At 40.8% G+C, this 16,719-nt stretch overlaps 1 protein-coding gene across 2 annotated transcripts in view; it reads right to left on the bottom strand.

The window, feature by feature from the left end:
• Positions 1–402: 402 nt before the first annotated feature.
• mxi1 (max interactor 1, dimerization protein) overlaps positions 403–16,719 on the bottom strand; it is a 29,606-nt gene continuing 13,289 nt past the window's right edge. For both annotated transcript variants that reach the window (XM_079413548.1, XM_079413549.1), the window contains 4 exons: positions 13,686–13,715; positions 4,308–4,422; positions 3,196–3,385; positions 403–2,917 (listed from right to left, as the gene is read on the bottom strand). In XM_079413548.1, coding sequence (XP_079269674.1) covers positions 2,754–2,917; positions 3,196–3,385; positions 4,308–4,422; positions 13,686–13,715 — 499 coding nt within the window. In that variant the 3' untranslated portion in view covers positions 403–2,753. The remainder of the gene's footprint in view (positions 2,918–3,195; positions 3,386–4,307; positions 4,423–13,685; positions 13,716–16,719) is intronic.

The following is a 16,719-nucleotide window of genomic DNA, read 5'->3' as shown; positions in this document are numbered from 1 at the left end:
TAATAATAAAATATAAATAAAACATTTTTATGATCAGCGTTTGTTTTGAGATCTTAGCAACATTCTATTAGAAGTTCCATATTTTTACAACATCAGCAATAACAAAAAATATTTCAGTAGAACAAAAACATCATGCACCTTCAGTTTTATGGGTGCTCAACAAAAAATAATATACCAAGTTGGCGACAAATGAAACGTGATTCTTTTGTTTTCTGATATCAGGTTAGCTATCCCAAACTGCAGCATACCACTATTGACAAAATGGCTCTTGTATGTTTCTTAAAATTGATTATTTTGTGTGGGGAAAATAATTGTGTGTCAGTACTAAAACGACAAGTACTAAGATTTAAGTCAATAAAGAGGAAAATGAAGAGAAACACAAAGCATTTCCTGATCTTTTTTGACAATCTTGGTGTTTATTGTATTGCATTTTAACTCACAGCTAGATTCAGAGTGCATGTTTACAAAGAATGGCCAAAAGTTCATCAGGACCTCTGTTCCTTCCAGGTGGAAAAGCTTTGCCTCTAACAGACCCTTTATTTTCCTCCGGGGAGGTCAGAGACATGGGAGAGCTGATCCCAGACCTGCACCACTTCTCTGGGAAGTGTCGTTGAATTCGGGCCTGGATCGGTACACGGTGGCCTAAATAGGACACCATTCTCTTCAAAAATCCAATAAAATAAAACAAAACAAAAAGCACCGGCATCTCAGTATGGGCCCTGGCTTTAAATAGTGCAGATTCATAAATCAATAAAACAATATGAATGAAAAGAAAAGACAAAAGCAACATGTTCTCTTGTGAGGATGACAACAGAGGTTCTCGTCTGTGGTTTGGCCAGGTGTTGATAAAGAACCGACGCACGAAAACGCCTCCATGGCGTTCACCTCAGTTTGCTCTAAACACAATGAATTTACACCCGACTAAATCAGTCAATACTAAAACTCTCTTTAACAGGGGTGAGTACAACTACTCCACACATATGGGCCGTTCAGCAGCCAAAATCATTTGGTTGATGTTGGACCGGGACACCTAGCAGATGTCCGTACTGCTCGATTGCAGGCAGAGCGTTTACAAATTAGACTTGGCTTTAAACGCACTAAAAAGCAGCTCTGCATTTGGGGGAGGAAATATAAAATAATAATAAATCACAGATGGAGTGAGTTTATGGTTTAGAAGAGAATTAGGAAACTAAAAGAGAAGGGAATGCCATCAAAGATTTTTGACGAATGAAATAAGTTAACCCTTTCCTCCTATTTCGGATCAAGGGAAGAAAATAAATACGACTTGAGGACAAGTCTGAATGCTTCATCTCACACAAAATAAAGAAATTAACGAGTTTAACATACAGTACAGCGGGAAGCGAGAGTTCGTAGCAATTTTGTCGCACATGCGTCCACAGCACACTAGTAGTGGAATGCCTTTCAGCTTTAAAACAAATCAAATCTGAACATAAATTTGAATAAATAGAGAGCGCCACTCAAGAGTTAGCATGCCTTAAACAGAGGCCCACGCTTTGGCGTCCCACCGACCACGGTCACTCGTTCTTGTGTGTCCGATTTTAAGTACTTAAGTGTGTTGGTTGTTTAGTTTTAAAGAAAGTCGTAAAATTCCTCGGGCAGCCACAGAATTGAAACTACTTGCGTTTCATCCAGCATAATGAACAAATAATACTGTCCATGCCACCGCAAGAGACTCTCAAGAGGAAGATAGTCAATCTTTGCAAAAATATAATTTAAAATGCACAAAACACAAGACATACAGCAACAGAGGCAATTTCTACCCATGGGTAACTACCTTTTTTTTTTTTTTTTTCAACTCAGTTTTTATTTTAACTTTAATTTATTAAACTATTGTATTTATGTACAAAAACGAGCAAGTTGGCGTTGCTCTTTTGGACGGACACAAGCGCTGTGTCTCAGGAGTAGGAGTGCTAATGTGTTGATCTGACTACAAGAGTTTATTGCTCATTTCTGCCAGGAGAGACATCTAGTTAAACACGGGGGTGAATATTTCTCTGACGTGGCGCCAGTTCTACGGAGGGCTCTACGCGGTCGAGTGCAAGATCGCTGGGTTTTAGCTGCTGCGTGGAAAGTAGATCCACAGTTTAATGCACCAAAAAATCCCACAGCCATGGGATCGTAGTTTTTCTGTCGTCTTTGATGAACGCAGTAGATCTTTCTGCTTTATTGGTTGTGTCACGTAGCACCAATGACAGTCCGCGTCACCGTTGAGCAGCGACGTTAGAACCATTAGTCCAGATGAAAAGGAAATCAACAGGTTTGGGTTTCTTGTGTTGTGTTGTGTTACGCATGTCAGGTGATCCAATTTGGGTGGGTTTAGTTGAATGTTTCACTAGTGACCAGTTCACAACCCATTCATGTAGAGAATGAACAATCAGGGGTTTGAATTAAAAATTAAACATCTATTTTTATACATCTTAGCTTTCCTTTCGGAAAAAGGGGATTTAGATAATGACAATTATCAGAAAAGTCTCTTATTCAGGAATATAACCATCTAATAACCCAATTAAAATCACAATCACAGATTGTTTCCATCTCATTCATATTCTCTCAGATACATTCACAAACTTGAAACAACACATCAGGCATTCTATAGGGTGGGTGGTTTTCTGTCACCTGACTTAAATAAGAGTCTCTGATTGGTCGAGGATAGAAAGGTGGCTAGGAGGCAGGACTCACTTCGAGGGCTGGGATAGTGTGTGTGTGTGTGTGTGTGAAAAGGGGAGCTCGTTTTATGAGCTGAAGGCCAGTTTGATGCTGCAGGAAGAGTAGCCCTCATCGCTGGCAGTGCTCGGTAGACTGCTGTGGTCATCCAGATCGCTGGTGCTGGCTGTGCTGACGCTGTCCAGCTCTCCATGAGAGAACTCTGTGCTCTCCACATCCACCTCCATCTCTTCTGTGTTCACAGAGAGAAAGTGAAACAAAGTCAGACAACATTTTCATAGCATCGTGCGTCATATCAGGTCTGTCACATGAGGTGGTGAAAGATATCTAGCTTGGCATTAGAGACATACAGAACAATAGATGATAGAATGATAGACTGACAAAGACAGATGGATAAAGAAAACAACAGATCTAGATAGATAGATAGATAGATAGATAGATAGATAGATAGATAGATAGATAGATAGATAGATAGATAGATAGATAGATAGATACACATGAAGCTCCAACCTTGGTCTGAGTCGGAGTGGTCGGATCTCTCGGAGCAGAGGGTGGAGCCTACACTGTCAGTGCGTATCCTCTCACCCTCCAGCACGCCCCCGCCGCCCCGCAGCAGGTCCAGACGCCTCCGGAGGTGGCGCTGCTCTCGCTCCAAACTCTCCAACTGATGCTGAGACTTACGCTCCGCTTCCTCCAGTTTCTGTGGAAAGACAAAGAACGGTTACTCACAGATAATTACAGAAAATCACTAACGGCACGCACAAAAGAATTCACCGTGTAATCAATGCTAATTACAGCTAATGCATAAGTAAAGACACGTTCAGTGCTACAAGACCTTTATATCATTTTATTCCTTTTTATCAATTCAGGATTGGGAAATGTTGCAAGCCAAATTCGAACCTGCATTGATTTGCAAGAGCACTAACCAAAATTTTAAACAACTTCATTAACATCATGATATGTGAAATAGCAGGATGGGTGATTTAAAGAGGTGTGTGTATTGTCAAGCTCATGTGACTAATGGATTTGTTTACTACAGTTCCAGTTTGGATCAATAATCCCTCCACATATGACCCTTGTGACCTTATAACTCATTACGCTAGAACAATGCAGCATGACCTCCAGCTACAACCACTAACACACACACACACGTGCACACAGACACACATGCACACACGCACGCACACGCAACTGGTCGGGACAGCTTAACCTGTTATTAGGGCAAAACCAATAGTAAATCAGAAAGAAAGCTAAACTGAAAATGCAGGGCTATTATCAGATACATATTTTCAACAATAGAAAGTATCTGTCTGTAGCGCTGGACGTGTTTTACAAAAAAGTTCTAAAGGCATAGAAACTGATTTGTCACATTAAGGGACATGGCTCTGCTTACAGGAAGCTGTGGGTTTTTTGTAAGGTGTTGTGGCTGTTTTAAATGTGCGGATGTGAATATTTTGTGTAAAATAAAATAAAAATAATTTAAGTTGATGTACTAAAATGAAAACTGAAATTAAAAATAATTGAGCACCATGGCTCAATGTGCCAGAGCAGGTGCGCAAACCACTAGGCCACAGCTCCAACATCACTAGCTCAATTTAGGAGCTCCTCTGAAATGTGTTTACCTTTATGTGTGTTTTGGCCTTGTTGAGCAGTCCCAGAGTGGTGTGGCGGCTGCAGTCTGATCCCAGTGGGATGAGACCCTTCAATCGCTCCAGACACAAACGAAGGTGGGCTCGCCTGAAATATAACAAACAGAAACTTCAGCCTCCTACACACACGCACATACACGCCCTGAAGAAACGCAATGAACTCGCTGTACCTGTGTGATCTGGCCAACCGCTTGAGACAACACCTCATTCTCTGGCTTAAACACATGTCACGCACGCACACCCACACAAGCCACTGACTACTTGAAGATTGTATTCTAGGAACTCAAAAGTTGAGATTAAAATTGTTTCCTTTCTGATGCAAAAGTGACCTGTGTGTCCAACAGAGTTATAAGCGTTAACTAAAAATAAAAATAAGCATTTTAATACTTTAAAATTAAGAATGATAGAACAATAAAGAACAACAGATGAAACCAAGACGATTATGATTACGAACGAACGATAAATCGAACGATCGATATTTTTACTAAAAGTACTAAAAAGAATAAAACCTTAAACTATACACACATTTAAAAACACTAATAACAAAACCTATAATAGTATATCAATGATACATAACACTGATGTCCAGCACCCCTTTAAAACACAAGCAGACTCTCCATCTACGTTTTACAAGTGCATGTGAGCACGAGCGTGCTTGTGTACAGGAGATCACTATCAGCACGCGAGTCTCTAATTGTGTTATTGAGGCTTTTCAACTCCAATTCCATTTGCATTCCACCGTATCAGCAATGAAGATGGCTGCTCTCTTTCTTTCTCTCTCTCTCACACACACACACGCAGTCTGTCTGGCCTGTGATAATGGCGGTAGATTTATCACAAGCCTTATCACTCTGTCTGAGCACCACTGAGAGGGCACTGTTATCAGGACACCCGTCTCAAACACACACCCGTCACAGACACTGGAGCCTGGTGTGTGTGGACATTGATTGATCAACCTGGTGCATTAATGGCTGTAGGGAGCAGACTGGTATTTTAGACTTACTTGCAGCTCATACAAATGATTGCACCAGGCCTCTAACTCATCTACACCTATTCTATACAAGTACTTCTCACGCTATCTACATATCATCCGTTTCCAGACATGAGAGCATCACGTCACGCACTCAAACAGTACTTGTCGGGAAGGCTGTATGTGTGTGCGCGTGTTTGCTTTCATTTGTGTGTGGCGTGATAAATGACTTTCAGTCAGCAGACAGAAACCGTGCCAAACAACAATCGCCAAGTCTGTCGTCTCGCAGGTTAAGTGAAAAACAACATTTTAAAAGACCTAATTATTACGTCATCCATTAAACACCTCAGTTTCTGTGGTACCTAAAAAGACCGGTTGCATAATGAAGAAGAAGAGAAAATCAAATCAAGAAATCAAAACCGAAACAACGCAAAAACACCAAAGCTAGGCGTAATATGATCTAGGTAAAGTTAGGTGTGTTTCAGTTACTATGAATAACTTGCAGAGCGAACAACAATGCATGTGCAGTAAAGTTATGTAACAGATTAACTATCACGTTAGCTTTGTTGCTAAATCAAAACTAGCAGTTTGACTCCTACATAGGCAGCTGCCTTCTAAGGAGGAATGTTACGCTCTTAAAAAATAAGGCATCAATAAAGAACCTTTCTACTGTACAAAAGGGTCTTTACAGTGGAAAAATGTTCTTTAGATTTTTTTAAATGTTCTTCACATTAAGAAAAAATGGTTCTTTTAGAAATTATTCACTGAGAAGTTCTTTGTGGAACCAAAAACAGTTGTTCTATGGCATCACTCCTAAACAACCCTTTTGCAACCTTTATTTATTTATTTATTTAAGATTCATTTTTGGACAGACCAGAACTGGCAGGAAGCGAAGTGGGAGAGAGATGGAAGGGGCGGGATCGGGAAAGTCCTCGAGTCAGGATTCGAACTCGGGACGACCGTAGCGCAACTGCACTGTATGTCGGTCTGTTACCCACAACAAGGCTATTCGCGCTAACACAACCTTTATTTTTAATAGTGAATGGTCTTTGAACCTCAAACGGCTGATTTGAAAAATTATACAGACAACTAAAAAGCACTCTGTTAGCTTAATAGCATGAGTTTCCCTTGCAATGCAATACTGCACACAGAAACATAAAATTACCATTTTTATTGATACTTTTTATTGCACTGTATTCTGGGATTGCTTTTTCCACAAAGGCAAATGTGACTAAAACAAGTTAACTATATCACCTTAAAATGCTGCCTCCATAGGCAGTTAATTTGGTTTTAGAACAGAGTAAATGAACAACCCTTGATAATTGTGGGTGTGCAGAATCTATTCTTCTGATCAAGATCTGGCGCTGGTAGAAGATGCCAAGTTTTACAATCCTCTGCATTAGTCATATGGAGAACTCTACAACTCGGTTTAATAATAACTCAAATCAAACATGCCTCTTACATTTGAGCATGTTCAGACCTGCTCTCTCTTACACCTCGAGCAAAACATCTTCACATTTCCTTATAAATGACTCATAAAAATAAACACACGCTCATTGTCAGGGCTGTCATGATCGTGAAATGTTGGATTACATTTAATTATCAAACAAACAAATGCAACATATAATGTGCATTCATGTGCACTTGCTTTGTAATTAGGGCTGCACAATTAATCGAATTTCTAACCGCGATTACGATTATGGATGCCACGATTACATAATCGTTCAAAGCCGCGATTACATAAAAATGCCCACTTGCATTATTCTGTGTGCTTAAGAGGTGTTTGGGGTTTAACAAACTCAAACACACTGAATAAAAGACATTTTGTCTAACCGCTCGCCTCAAAAGAAAACAGTGCAGCGCGAGCTTAGATCGTATGCGTTTATTACAGTGACAAGTCCCGATCACGCACTAAACAATGCTGTAAGAAGCACTTGAGTTCAGCGCAGAGTTCTCCAGTACAAATCACGTCTCTTTAATTTAAACTAGTTAAAAGCCAAATAAATCGGAGCTGTTATTCTCATCAACACTGATGCAGAAGGCAGCAAAAACAGTGCAACAGTGGAAGACGTTTCAATCCACAAATCACCCACATTTACCATAGTTTTACTGTAGTAACGCTAACGGTAACAATGGTACGGTGGCAGAAAAGTAGGATATTCATATTGAGTATTATTATATTATTAGTATACTAAATATGTTAAAGGAGTAATGGAATATAATTACATTATTTTGTTAATTATACTATCAGCTGATGTGGATTTGTAATTGACAATGTCTTTAGGCTACTGTTTTTCAATGCAAACACCATAGAAACCATATAGTTAGGCTACCTTTTTACCATGATCATGAGGCGCTGTACTTTTGGTTGTATAAAAGATGAGGCTGTTACAGTTTTCACAATGGTACTGTCAAATGTACATCTGCATCTGAACTCAAGCTCCTGTTCTAATGTGCATTTCTAAGAGACACAACTTGTAATATTACATGTTCAGTGCTACCAAATCAGCTGCTGGTGCCACTGCTCTCCAATGTTAGTCTGGAGCCCTCATAATATAAATTGTACTGTAAAATTCTACTGTAATTTGAAATTTCTTCTGTTTAATTGTAAATTAAATATATAGCTTTAGTAGACTATTTTTACTTTTTTTCTTTTAGTTTTAGTATTATACCATGCATAATTTTACCTTTTTTTGTTTAAAGAAGAAACCTAACCAACTTGACATTTGAGGCTCAATGCTATAGAAAAGCAATAAAAGTTCAGGAAGAGTGTTTTCAGCTTTTTTTATTATATATTTTATATAAAAATATGGCATGCAGCTTCACACAATGGCATAAATCTGTTCAAAATAATCGTTATTAATAATCGCAATTACAATCTCAAAGGAATAATAGACAATAATGATTTTTTTGTCATAATCGTGCAGCCTTAATTGTAATGTTTATAAACATATATCTTTAGATAGATGGATAGATCTGTTCTTTCTGACCTCTAGTGTGGTGGGGCTTTTATTAGGGGTTAAAAACACATGCTTGCTCCAGATTCTGCTTGTTTTATAGGTAAATAATGAATGGAGTTGGCATAATGTTATGAGCCTGGCATGGTAATAATTAATGTCAAGGTCAAGAGGGGGTCGACGCTATTCGAACACACTCTTAAATTATAATCTGCATTCAGAACAAAATATTCAACACATTTTCCCCACACAAGAGCGTGGAAAAAAAGTATGCAAATTACATACTGGACTGGCTATTTGCCAACTATCCATATATACACATGTATAATCATAGCTTGCTTCAACAGCAGGAAATCTCACATTTTATCACGCAGTCTATGCAGCAAACAAAAATCTGCACAGCTCTCCACTGATAGAAACGCACTTAAAATTTTGATTGTTCCTGAATCTTATAATTTTTCTTTAAGTGAGAACACAAACTGCATCCTCTCTCGCAACCAACCACCTATTTATAGCATCACGTGCATGTAATATAGATGAAACCCCGAGCCATAATCATGGCATGGAGTCACCGTAGAGCAATGCACGCAAACTAAAAACGTCAAGGTTTTTCCTACGGATTCTTCCATAGTATATTTTTCTCCATTGTCTCACATGATGCCTCTGAAGCATCGTGTCACATGGCTGGGTTATTGCACACCGCTGCACAGATTACAAAGCGAGAACAGGCTCTGGGTTCTCAAGCCCTAGTTCGAATCTGATGAATACAGCAGGACTGACAGCTTGGTCTGGGTTACCATCCTTGTTTTATTTAAAGGTTTGGCCACGTGCTTTATGATGTCATTATGGGTGAACATGCAGACGTGTCCCCACCATATCAGTAACAGACCCAAGCTCTCGAACAGCTCTCAGATTAAACGCGAGAGGTATCCTCACCCACCACATAAACAGACACAGATGGGAGGTCATTATTGGTGCTAGTCCTCCGTTCTCATGTAATCTGTCCAAAAACTGGACGAAAAGCAACGCGAGCATGACATTAGAGAGATGTACCAACCTAAAAGCGACGTACATTCATGCGGAGAATAAAAGCAAGGGGGTGGATGTGCAAAAATATATTTTGGTTTGCCGGCAATAGTTGACAGACTAGTCTCATTCAACGTCAACAGAGCATGAAGTAATGTAATAAGCTGCAAGGGTTTAAAGAAGTTGGACTCTTTATAAATTCATCCATGTCTTAAATTCAATTCTCATGATGAGATGCTCAAAAAATTGTGCGAGATGTAATACAACAAGCAGCACCAAAAATATCAGAAACTACAAACAAACAAATGAAAAAACGTGGATGAACTAGTCTCACTTCCATTAGTCTAGTCAGTTGTTGTGCAACTAATCGAACATTGAGACCCATCCCTAGTAGAGGGAGACAGAACGAGACCTACATCGGGCTGAGGATATACCTTTGCAGCACCCCTGGAAAAACACACGTACAATAACACGCACTACAGGCAGAGTGATGGCTACAATCCACAGGGAAATAAAGGAGCACGTACAAACTCAGATAGTAACAGCTGTGGTGGAGCAAGGCCCGCTCTGGCCCATCAGTAACACATGGATTAGTTCACACGTGCTGAGCTGTAATCTGCTATGTACAGCCCAGACCAGCAGAACCCACTAACATGCCCACAGAGTTTGAGTGTGTGTGGTCATGTGATTGCTGCCCCCATCCCTAAAGCTCCTGCAGATGGCTGCGTGCATGGAAAACACAAATTCTCTATTGTGTAGGTTTCAATTGGCCAGAAGGTTGTGGACACTTTGGATAATCTAATAAACGTGAGGTGAACCCAAAAACAAATGAGACGAAATCAGAAACATCACCAGATGTTTGGATCACACCACTCTCTCACAGAAAATCCACTCAACCCATTTTACTTCCCCGGAAGGACGCTTAATCCGAACACAAAAAATACACAGCGGTGGTGGAAGGGCATATTGCCATAGGTCTCTTCCGTAATTAGATCAAAGGCCATGACACACAAAGCATAGGATCATGGGTGCAGATCAATATGGTTGGTTATGATTGGACGACATTCAGGAGGTCCACTGATTGGATGGCTGGATAGTATAGCTTTGTCCCTCCTGCCACGATGATTCTCTAGGCCAAGCATAACTCAATATATGACACTCTATGGTAGGCCTCAGGGCTGTAACTACCACAAACATTGAGGAGGGCATGTCACCTCAATATTTCGATCAGTAGTTGCTAAATTGTTTTTTTTCCAATGGTCAATTGTTAAGCAATTAGATTTGGTCCTTGCAACAATTTGGAATGTTTGGTTACATCCTTGCCAGGCCTGCAAACTGTCATACTTTTACACAATGTAAAAACAAAAAAACTATACAGATTTCATTAACAGGTTTTAAGGGTGTTGCTGGTGACATTCAACGGACTGTGTCATTCAGGAATGTTACTTGCTTCCTAGATTTCAGCCTGTAATTCAAGAATTTGGTTGTACTAGTAAGGAGGCGTCTAAAAATGTTGGGTGTGGATGTATAGAAAGGTTTATGGTGGCATCAAAGATGTGGGTCTGTCTGTGTTGTTTCTGTAACCTTACCCACTAGTAACTATGCATGCTGCATTTGAAGCGAGATGTGCAATGAAACACGGTGTTCTTTTACAGAACACCGTAAATGTGGGGCAAGGCAGCGCACTAGTGGCCACTGAATCTCCAATATCCTCTGCTATACTCTTCAAACATAACCCAAAGGCTGCCACAGGGGTGTGTGTCCTTCCTGACTCATCCAAAACACCCAAAGCTTTGTCAACCTTCCATAGCATGAGTGTGCATCTACGCGTGCACTGTGAACATGCCCTGGCACGTGTGCGAGTGTGCATTGCTTGTTTGACCAAAGATCACACTTCCTAAGCTGCTTTTGCTGGCCAAGAAAAGCTTACAAGGCATCGGGTCAGAGAGAACAGTCAGTTCTCAGCTTCCCTTCCGGAATTCCCAGGGGAAGCGGAATGTTCTAACTCCAGCTTCCTCTGTACTGCCGTAGACAACATGGAGGACAACATATAAGGTCATCGGCAGCAAGTTCTTGAGGAGCAGACTTTAGCAATGGATGATGATGTATCTACTAAATGCACTTTATTCCTAATGATTCTCTTTGTGGGTGGAAGTGTGTTGTAGCCAATCAGCCCAAGCGCCTCTACGTTCTGAAAAGATCTTTTCTTAGGGCCGCTGGTCTATTTTCAGTAAGCCAGCTTGGCAGCTTTATTCCTGAGCCTTTGCATTCTGACTGTCAAACACACCACGGCCCACAAATCCACGACAGCATGTTTAACACACAACCAAACACCCTCACTTTCATATACCCAATAATTAACAACCACATATCCATAATTGGCAACGAAATCAGTTAATTCAGTTCAATTCGACATCTTCCTTAGCTGACATCCGAACTGTGCAACCAAACCCAAGTTTAGGAAGTTGAGGCTCACCACATATGTTCAAAGGCATCATAAGATCAAACGACGGCATGCTTGCATGAACACACGTGTCTTATCGGTATACGTGTGGTGGCTTGCGAGAGGCCGGAATGTGGTCACAAGGCTTTCATCTCCTTCCTCTTCCTTTCTCACATGCAAAAACACTGAGCTAGCTTACATCTTCATCAGACAGAAACTTTTGCCACCTGGGACAGAAACACTTGCCACCTGGGACTGCGCTTCCAGTTGGGCCACTCAAGGCATTTGACTATTTCAGAGTATTTTGATATATCATGAAAGAGGTTGGAAGGAATGAATTTAAACTTTGTGCAGTTGGGATGTTAGGTACAAAAATTTAAATTATAGGTGTCCTAACTTTGTAATATGGGTAATATGGTAATATTGTTTGGTGTTGGGTGTGGCTGCTGACTGTACCTTCGTCATAATGTGTTGTGTAATATTTGTTTGTGCTGACACTAAAGGCTGTCCGACAAGCCCTGTCCTCTTTATCTCTACCAAACCCATACAACCCTACGCCAGCGCACTGGCAACCCTTCACATGTGTAGACATTATCTGAGAAACCCAGCCGGTCTGGGAGGAAAGGAGTCTACTTGCATGCACACATACATATGGTGTATTTAAAACTACTGAAGTAAAACTGTGTGCTTTGGTCCATCAATGATTCTGCAGCAAATTCTTTGTCCAAGTTTCCGATATCACGCATGTCCCATCTAAAATGACTGGCAAGTATATAGACGCGACACTCCATGACTAAGCTGTGCTTAAGAAAAGTTAATAGAGCTCCAGATCTTCATATAGAGGGTCACAAAGGAGTTCCTGTTAGTCTAGACGAGAGTTATTTTCGGTCTTTGAAGTGGAGCCTCCAGTATTTGCGTGCACAGACCCTAAACAGCAGGCCCAGCACTGTCGGTGTCTAATGCCAGATAAGATAAGCACTCATGAGACCAGAACATACAGTCAATCATCTGTAAACACTCACGCATTGCACTCACTCCGCACATGGGTGGCGATTTTAATGAAAAGCACCACCCATATGTTTGGGACATTTCAAAGAAATCACACTTGCATTCTCCTAATAATGTACACCTACAGTAATTACCAGTTTCCTTCTGTGAACTTCCTATTATGCAAATGACATTGTGAAAGAACGGACATATGAGTGAGTCTCTGGTTTCTGTCGTCTCCCTGGACTCTGGGCAGTAATCTGAAACGGAGGCTGCAGTAGTTGTGCAGGACCGAGGGGCGGGTGAGCCACGAGGAGAGGGAATGCCCTTAGATTAGCAGAATTGGGTCACCTCTTATTTTCACTTTTAGGTACCTGTTGCTGCAAGGACAAGCTGTAGGACAATTCTTCCGTGTTTCAAACTTCCTGTTCGCCCCAAGTAATGCCATTTTTATTTTTCATATTTAATGAATTTTGAAAAGTAGCTTCAATACTTGCATAACTTGTCTCATTAGTAAGGATCTCTACAATGTTGTTTACTGCAAGTATTTTCTGCTATGACAAATAAACACTATTCCCTCACTTACCAACACATGCATGCCAATGCTCTACAAAAAAGCAAAGCAGGAAATATAGCAACCAAACCACAAAGCTCTAACTTCCAAATTTGATTGTGAGTAAAAGACTGCAATACATCACTATTTTCAACCACAATATACTAAACAAAAACTAAAGCATTAGTATCATATTGGGGCCCAAATATCATCTCCTTGCTGACGCCTCCCTATTTTTTTTCCTAAGATTTTAGTACCTATTTGTAATCATGACAATTAGCGCACATGTTCTAGTTGTGGTGCTCATGAGGTTGAGGCAAGTTTAAGTGATATTGGCTTGTGATATTTCCTATCATTGACAGTGTTCTCAGTATTATAGTAAAAAAAAAAAAAATTACTTAAAAATCCTACTTACCGATTTTTCTCCAGCTCATTGTGTGTGGATCTATAAAACAAAACAGACGCAATGAGTGAGTAAACATCAACTTGCTTGTGAGTCTATGAGGAATTAAGTGCAAGGTTTTTATCATAACCCCCATCATAAGCATAAGCTCATTTCTTGAGCACTTATCTCCAGAATTAAACATCAGCTCTCATCATGAGATCAGAGAACATGTATGCGGGGAAAAAAGCCTGGCTGCTCATAAAGAACAAGAGTATGCGTCATTAAAGGTTCCAATGGATTTACTAAATCTTTATTGGGGGGATGAACCAGCCACAACCAATCCAGTGGCTCCAGAGGGAATTATAAAGGCTCCTCTAAATGACCCACATGTCACTGCAACTCTTTGTTTGCAGCGTAAAGACAGAGAAATGAAGTGTGCAGAGCAGAGAAAGCGAGCACAATGACCAGCCTATATACGAGCACGTGAGAGAGCTCTCCTCTTCGTACAATGAGTGAGTGCCAGTGGACGCTCGCTCTCTCTCTCTCTCGCCCTCTCTGAGAGCACGAGCCAGTGTTATGTTAATAATGTAAAGTGAATCAGCCGTCCCCCTAAGAGGCCCTTTGTGTGGCAACATGCTTAAAGCTTTTCTAAAGCTCTAAATGGCCGGCCGAACCGGTGCACGGCAATGCCGTTGCAGGGGCAGCAAGACGTGGCTGCAGCAAGGGCCTACGTCTCCGTGGGTCATGTGACCACTTCCCTTTATTGGCGACTATTAATACAAAGATCATGTTTTCAGGCATACTGTAGCTGACCTTACTGTATTGCCGCTTTTGCACGGGAGGATGCTTGCAAACTCAATGGGGAGGAGGAATAGAGCGAGGGAGGAAAAGGCAGGTAAAAAAAAAAAAGAACAGTACGGCTGTTTTCACAGCTCTTATTTTTGTGTGATAGGATGTGTAGTGTCAAGAGACATACACTCTAGGAAAAGACCGTAAAAATGACAGTGTTGATTTTCACAGGTTTTTACCTGTAGTTTTGAAATACACTTTGAATTATTCGCAGCAGAAGTGCAAACATCCTGTGTTTTAATGCTCAAAAATGTGGGTTGCCAAAGGTATACGAAGAAAAAAAAAAAGAGCATGCCACACAGTTATTTAAACATGTGGAAAAGTATTTTTTCCTCGCAATCTTTCAACCATCTTCATTTCAACTGAAGCAGCCTGAATGACCTCTTCTTGGGAGACACACACAGGCATGCCAGATGATCCGATAGTGTTTCCTTTACATTCTCTCCATCAGCGCTCGCTTTGTGTACAGTAACACAGACCTGAGATCAGTCATTAAGATGTCTGGTACTTAGAAATGCAGTGAAACAAAACAGACGGAACTGACACAACACTAAACATGCTCACACGCACACTGCGTCTGAGAGAAGAGGAAAAAATAACCCATGTGAGCTGCTCACCTAAATGCCATTTTGGTCAATGCAAAACCTGTAGCTAGATGGCATTTTGATAAAACTCAAATTCTGTAGCTAGATAGCATTTTTTGTCAACTCGAAACCTGTACCTAGACGACATTTTGTCAACTCGAAACCTATCGATAGATGTGTTATTTTTGGTCAACTCAAAACCTGTACCTAGACAGCATTTCTTGTCAACTCGAAATCTGTAGCTAGATGGCATTTTTGGTCAACTCGAAACCTGTAGCTAAATGGCATTTCTTATCAACTCGAAACCTGTAGCTAGACGGCATTTTTGGTCAACTCGAAACCTGTAGCTAGATGGCATTTTTGGTCAACTCGAAACCTGTAGCTAGACGGCATTTTTGGTCAACTCGAAACCTGTAGCTAGATGGCATTTTTGGTCAACTCGAAACCTGTAGCTAGATGGCATTTTTGGTCAACTCGAAACCTGTAGCTAGATGGCATTTTTGGTCAACTCGAAACCTGTAGCTAAATGGCATTTCCGGTCAACTCGAAACCTGTAGCTAGATGGCATTTTTGGTCAACTCGAAACCTGTAGCTAGATGGCATTTTTGGTCAACTCGAAACCTGTAGCTAAATGGCATTTCTTATCAACTCGAAACCTGTAGCTAGACGGCATTTTTGGTCAACTCGAAACCTGTAGCTAGATGGCATTTTTGGTCAACTCGAAACCTGTAGCTAGATGGCATTTTTGGTCAACTCGAAACCTGTAGCTAAATGGCATTTTTGGTCAAGTAAAAACCTGTAGCTAGACGGGATTTTTGGTCAACTCGAAACCTGTAGCTAAATGGCCTTTTGGTCAGCTCGAAACCCATAGACAGATGGCATTTTTGGTCAACTCGAAACCTGTAGCTAGATGGCATTTTTGGTCAACTCGAAACCTGTAGCTAGATGGCATTTTTGGTCAACTCGAAACCTGTAGCTAGATGGCATTTTTGGTCAACTCGAAACCTGTAGCTAGATGGCATTTTTGGTCAACTCGAAACCTGTAGCTAAATGGCATTTCTTATCAACTCGAAACCTGTAGCTAGACGGCATTTTTGGTCAACTCGAAACCTGTAGCTAGATGGCATTTTTGGTCAACTCGAAACCTGTAGCTAGACGGCATTTTTGGTCAACTCGAAACCTGTAGCTATATGGCATTTTTGGTCAACTCGAAACCTGTAGCTAAATGGCATTTCTTGTCAAGTAAAAACCTGTAGCTAGACGGGATTTTTGGTCAACTCGAAACCTGTAGCTAAATGGCCTTTTGGTCAGCTCGAAACCCATAGACAGATGCCATTTTTGGTCAACTCGAAACCTGTAGCTAGATGGCATTTTTGGTCAACTCGAAACCTGTAGCTAAATGGCATTTCTTATCAACTCGAAACCTGTAGCTAGACGGCATTTTTGGTCAACTCGAAACCTGTAGCTAGACGGCATTTTTGGTCAACTCGAAACCTGTAGCTAGATGGCATTTTTGGTCAACTCGAAACCTGTAGCTAAATGGCATTTCTTGTCAAGTAAAAACCTGTAGCTAGACGGCATTTTTGGTCAACTCGAAACCTGTAGCTAAATGGCCTTTTGGTCAGCTCGAA

Source organism: Barbus barbus, assembly GCF_936440315.1.
Source record: "Barbus barbus genome assembly, chromosome: 49".
NCBI lineage: Eukaryota > Metazoa > Chordata > Actinopteri > Cypriniformes > Cyprinidae > Barbus > Barbus barbus.
The sequence above is the reverse complement of the archived record's forward strand: the minus strand, read 5'-3'. Positions and strand labels throughout refer to the sequence as shown.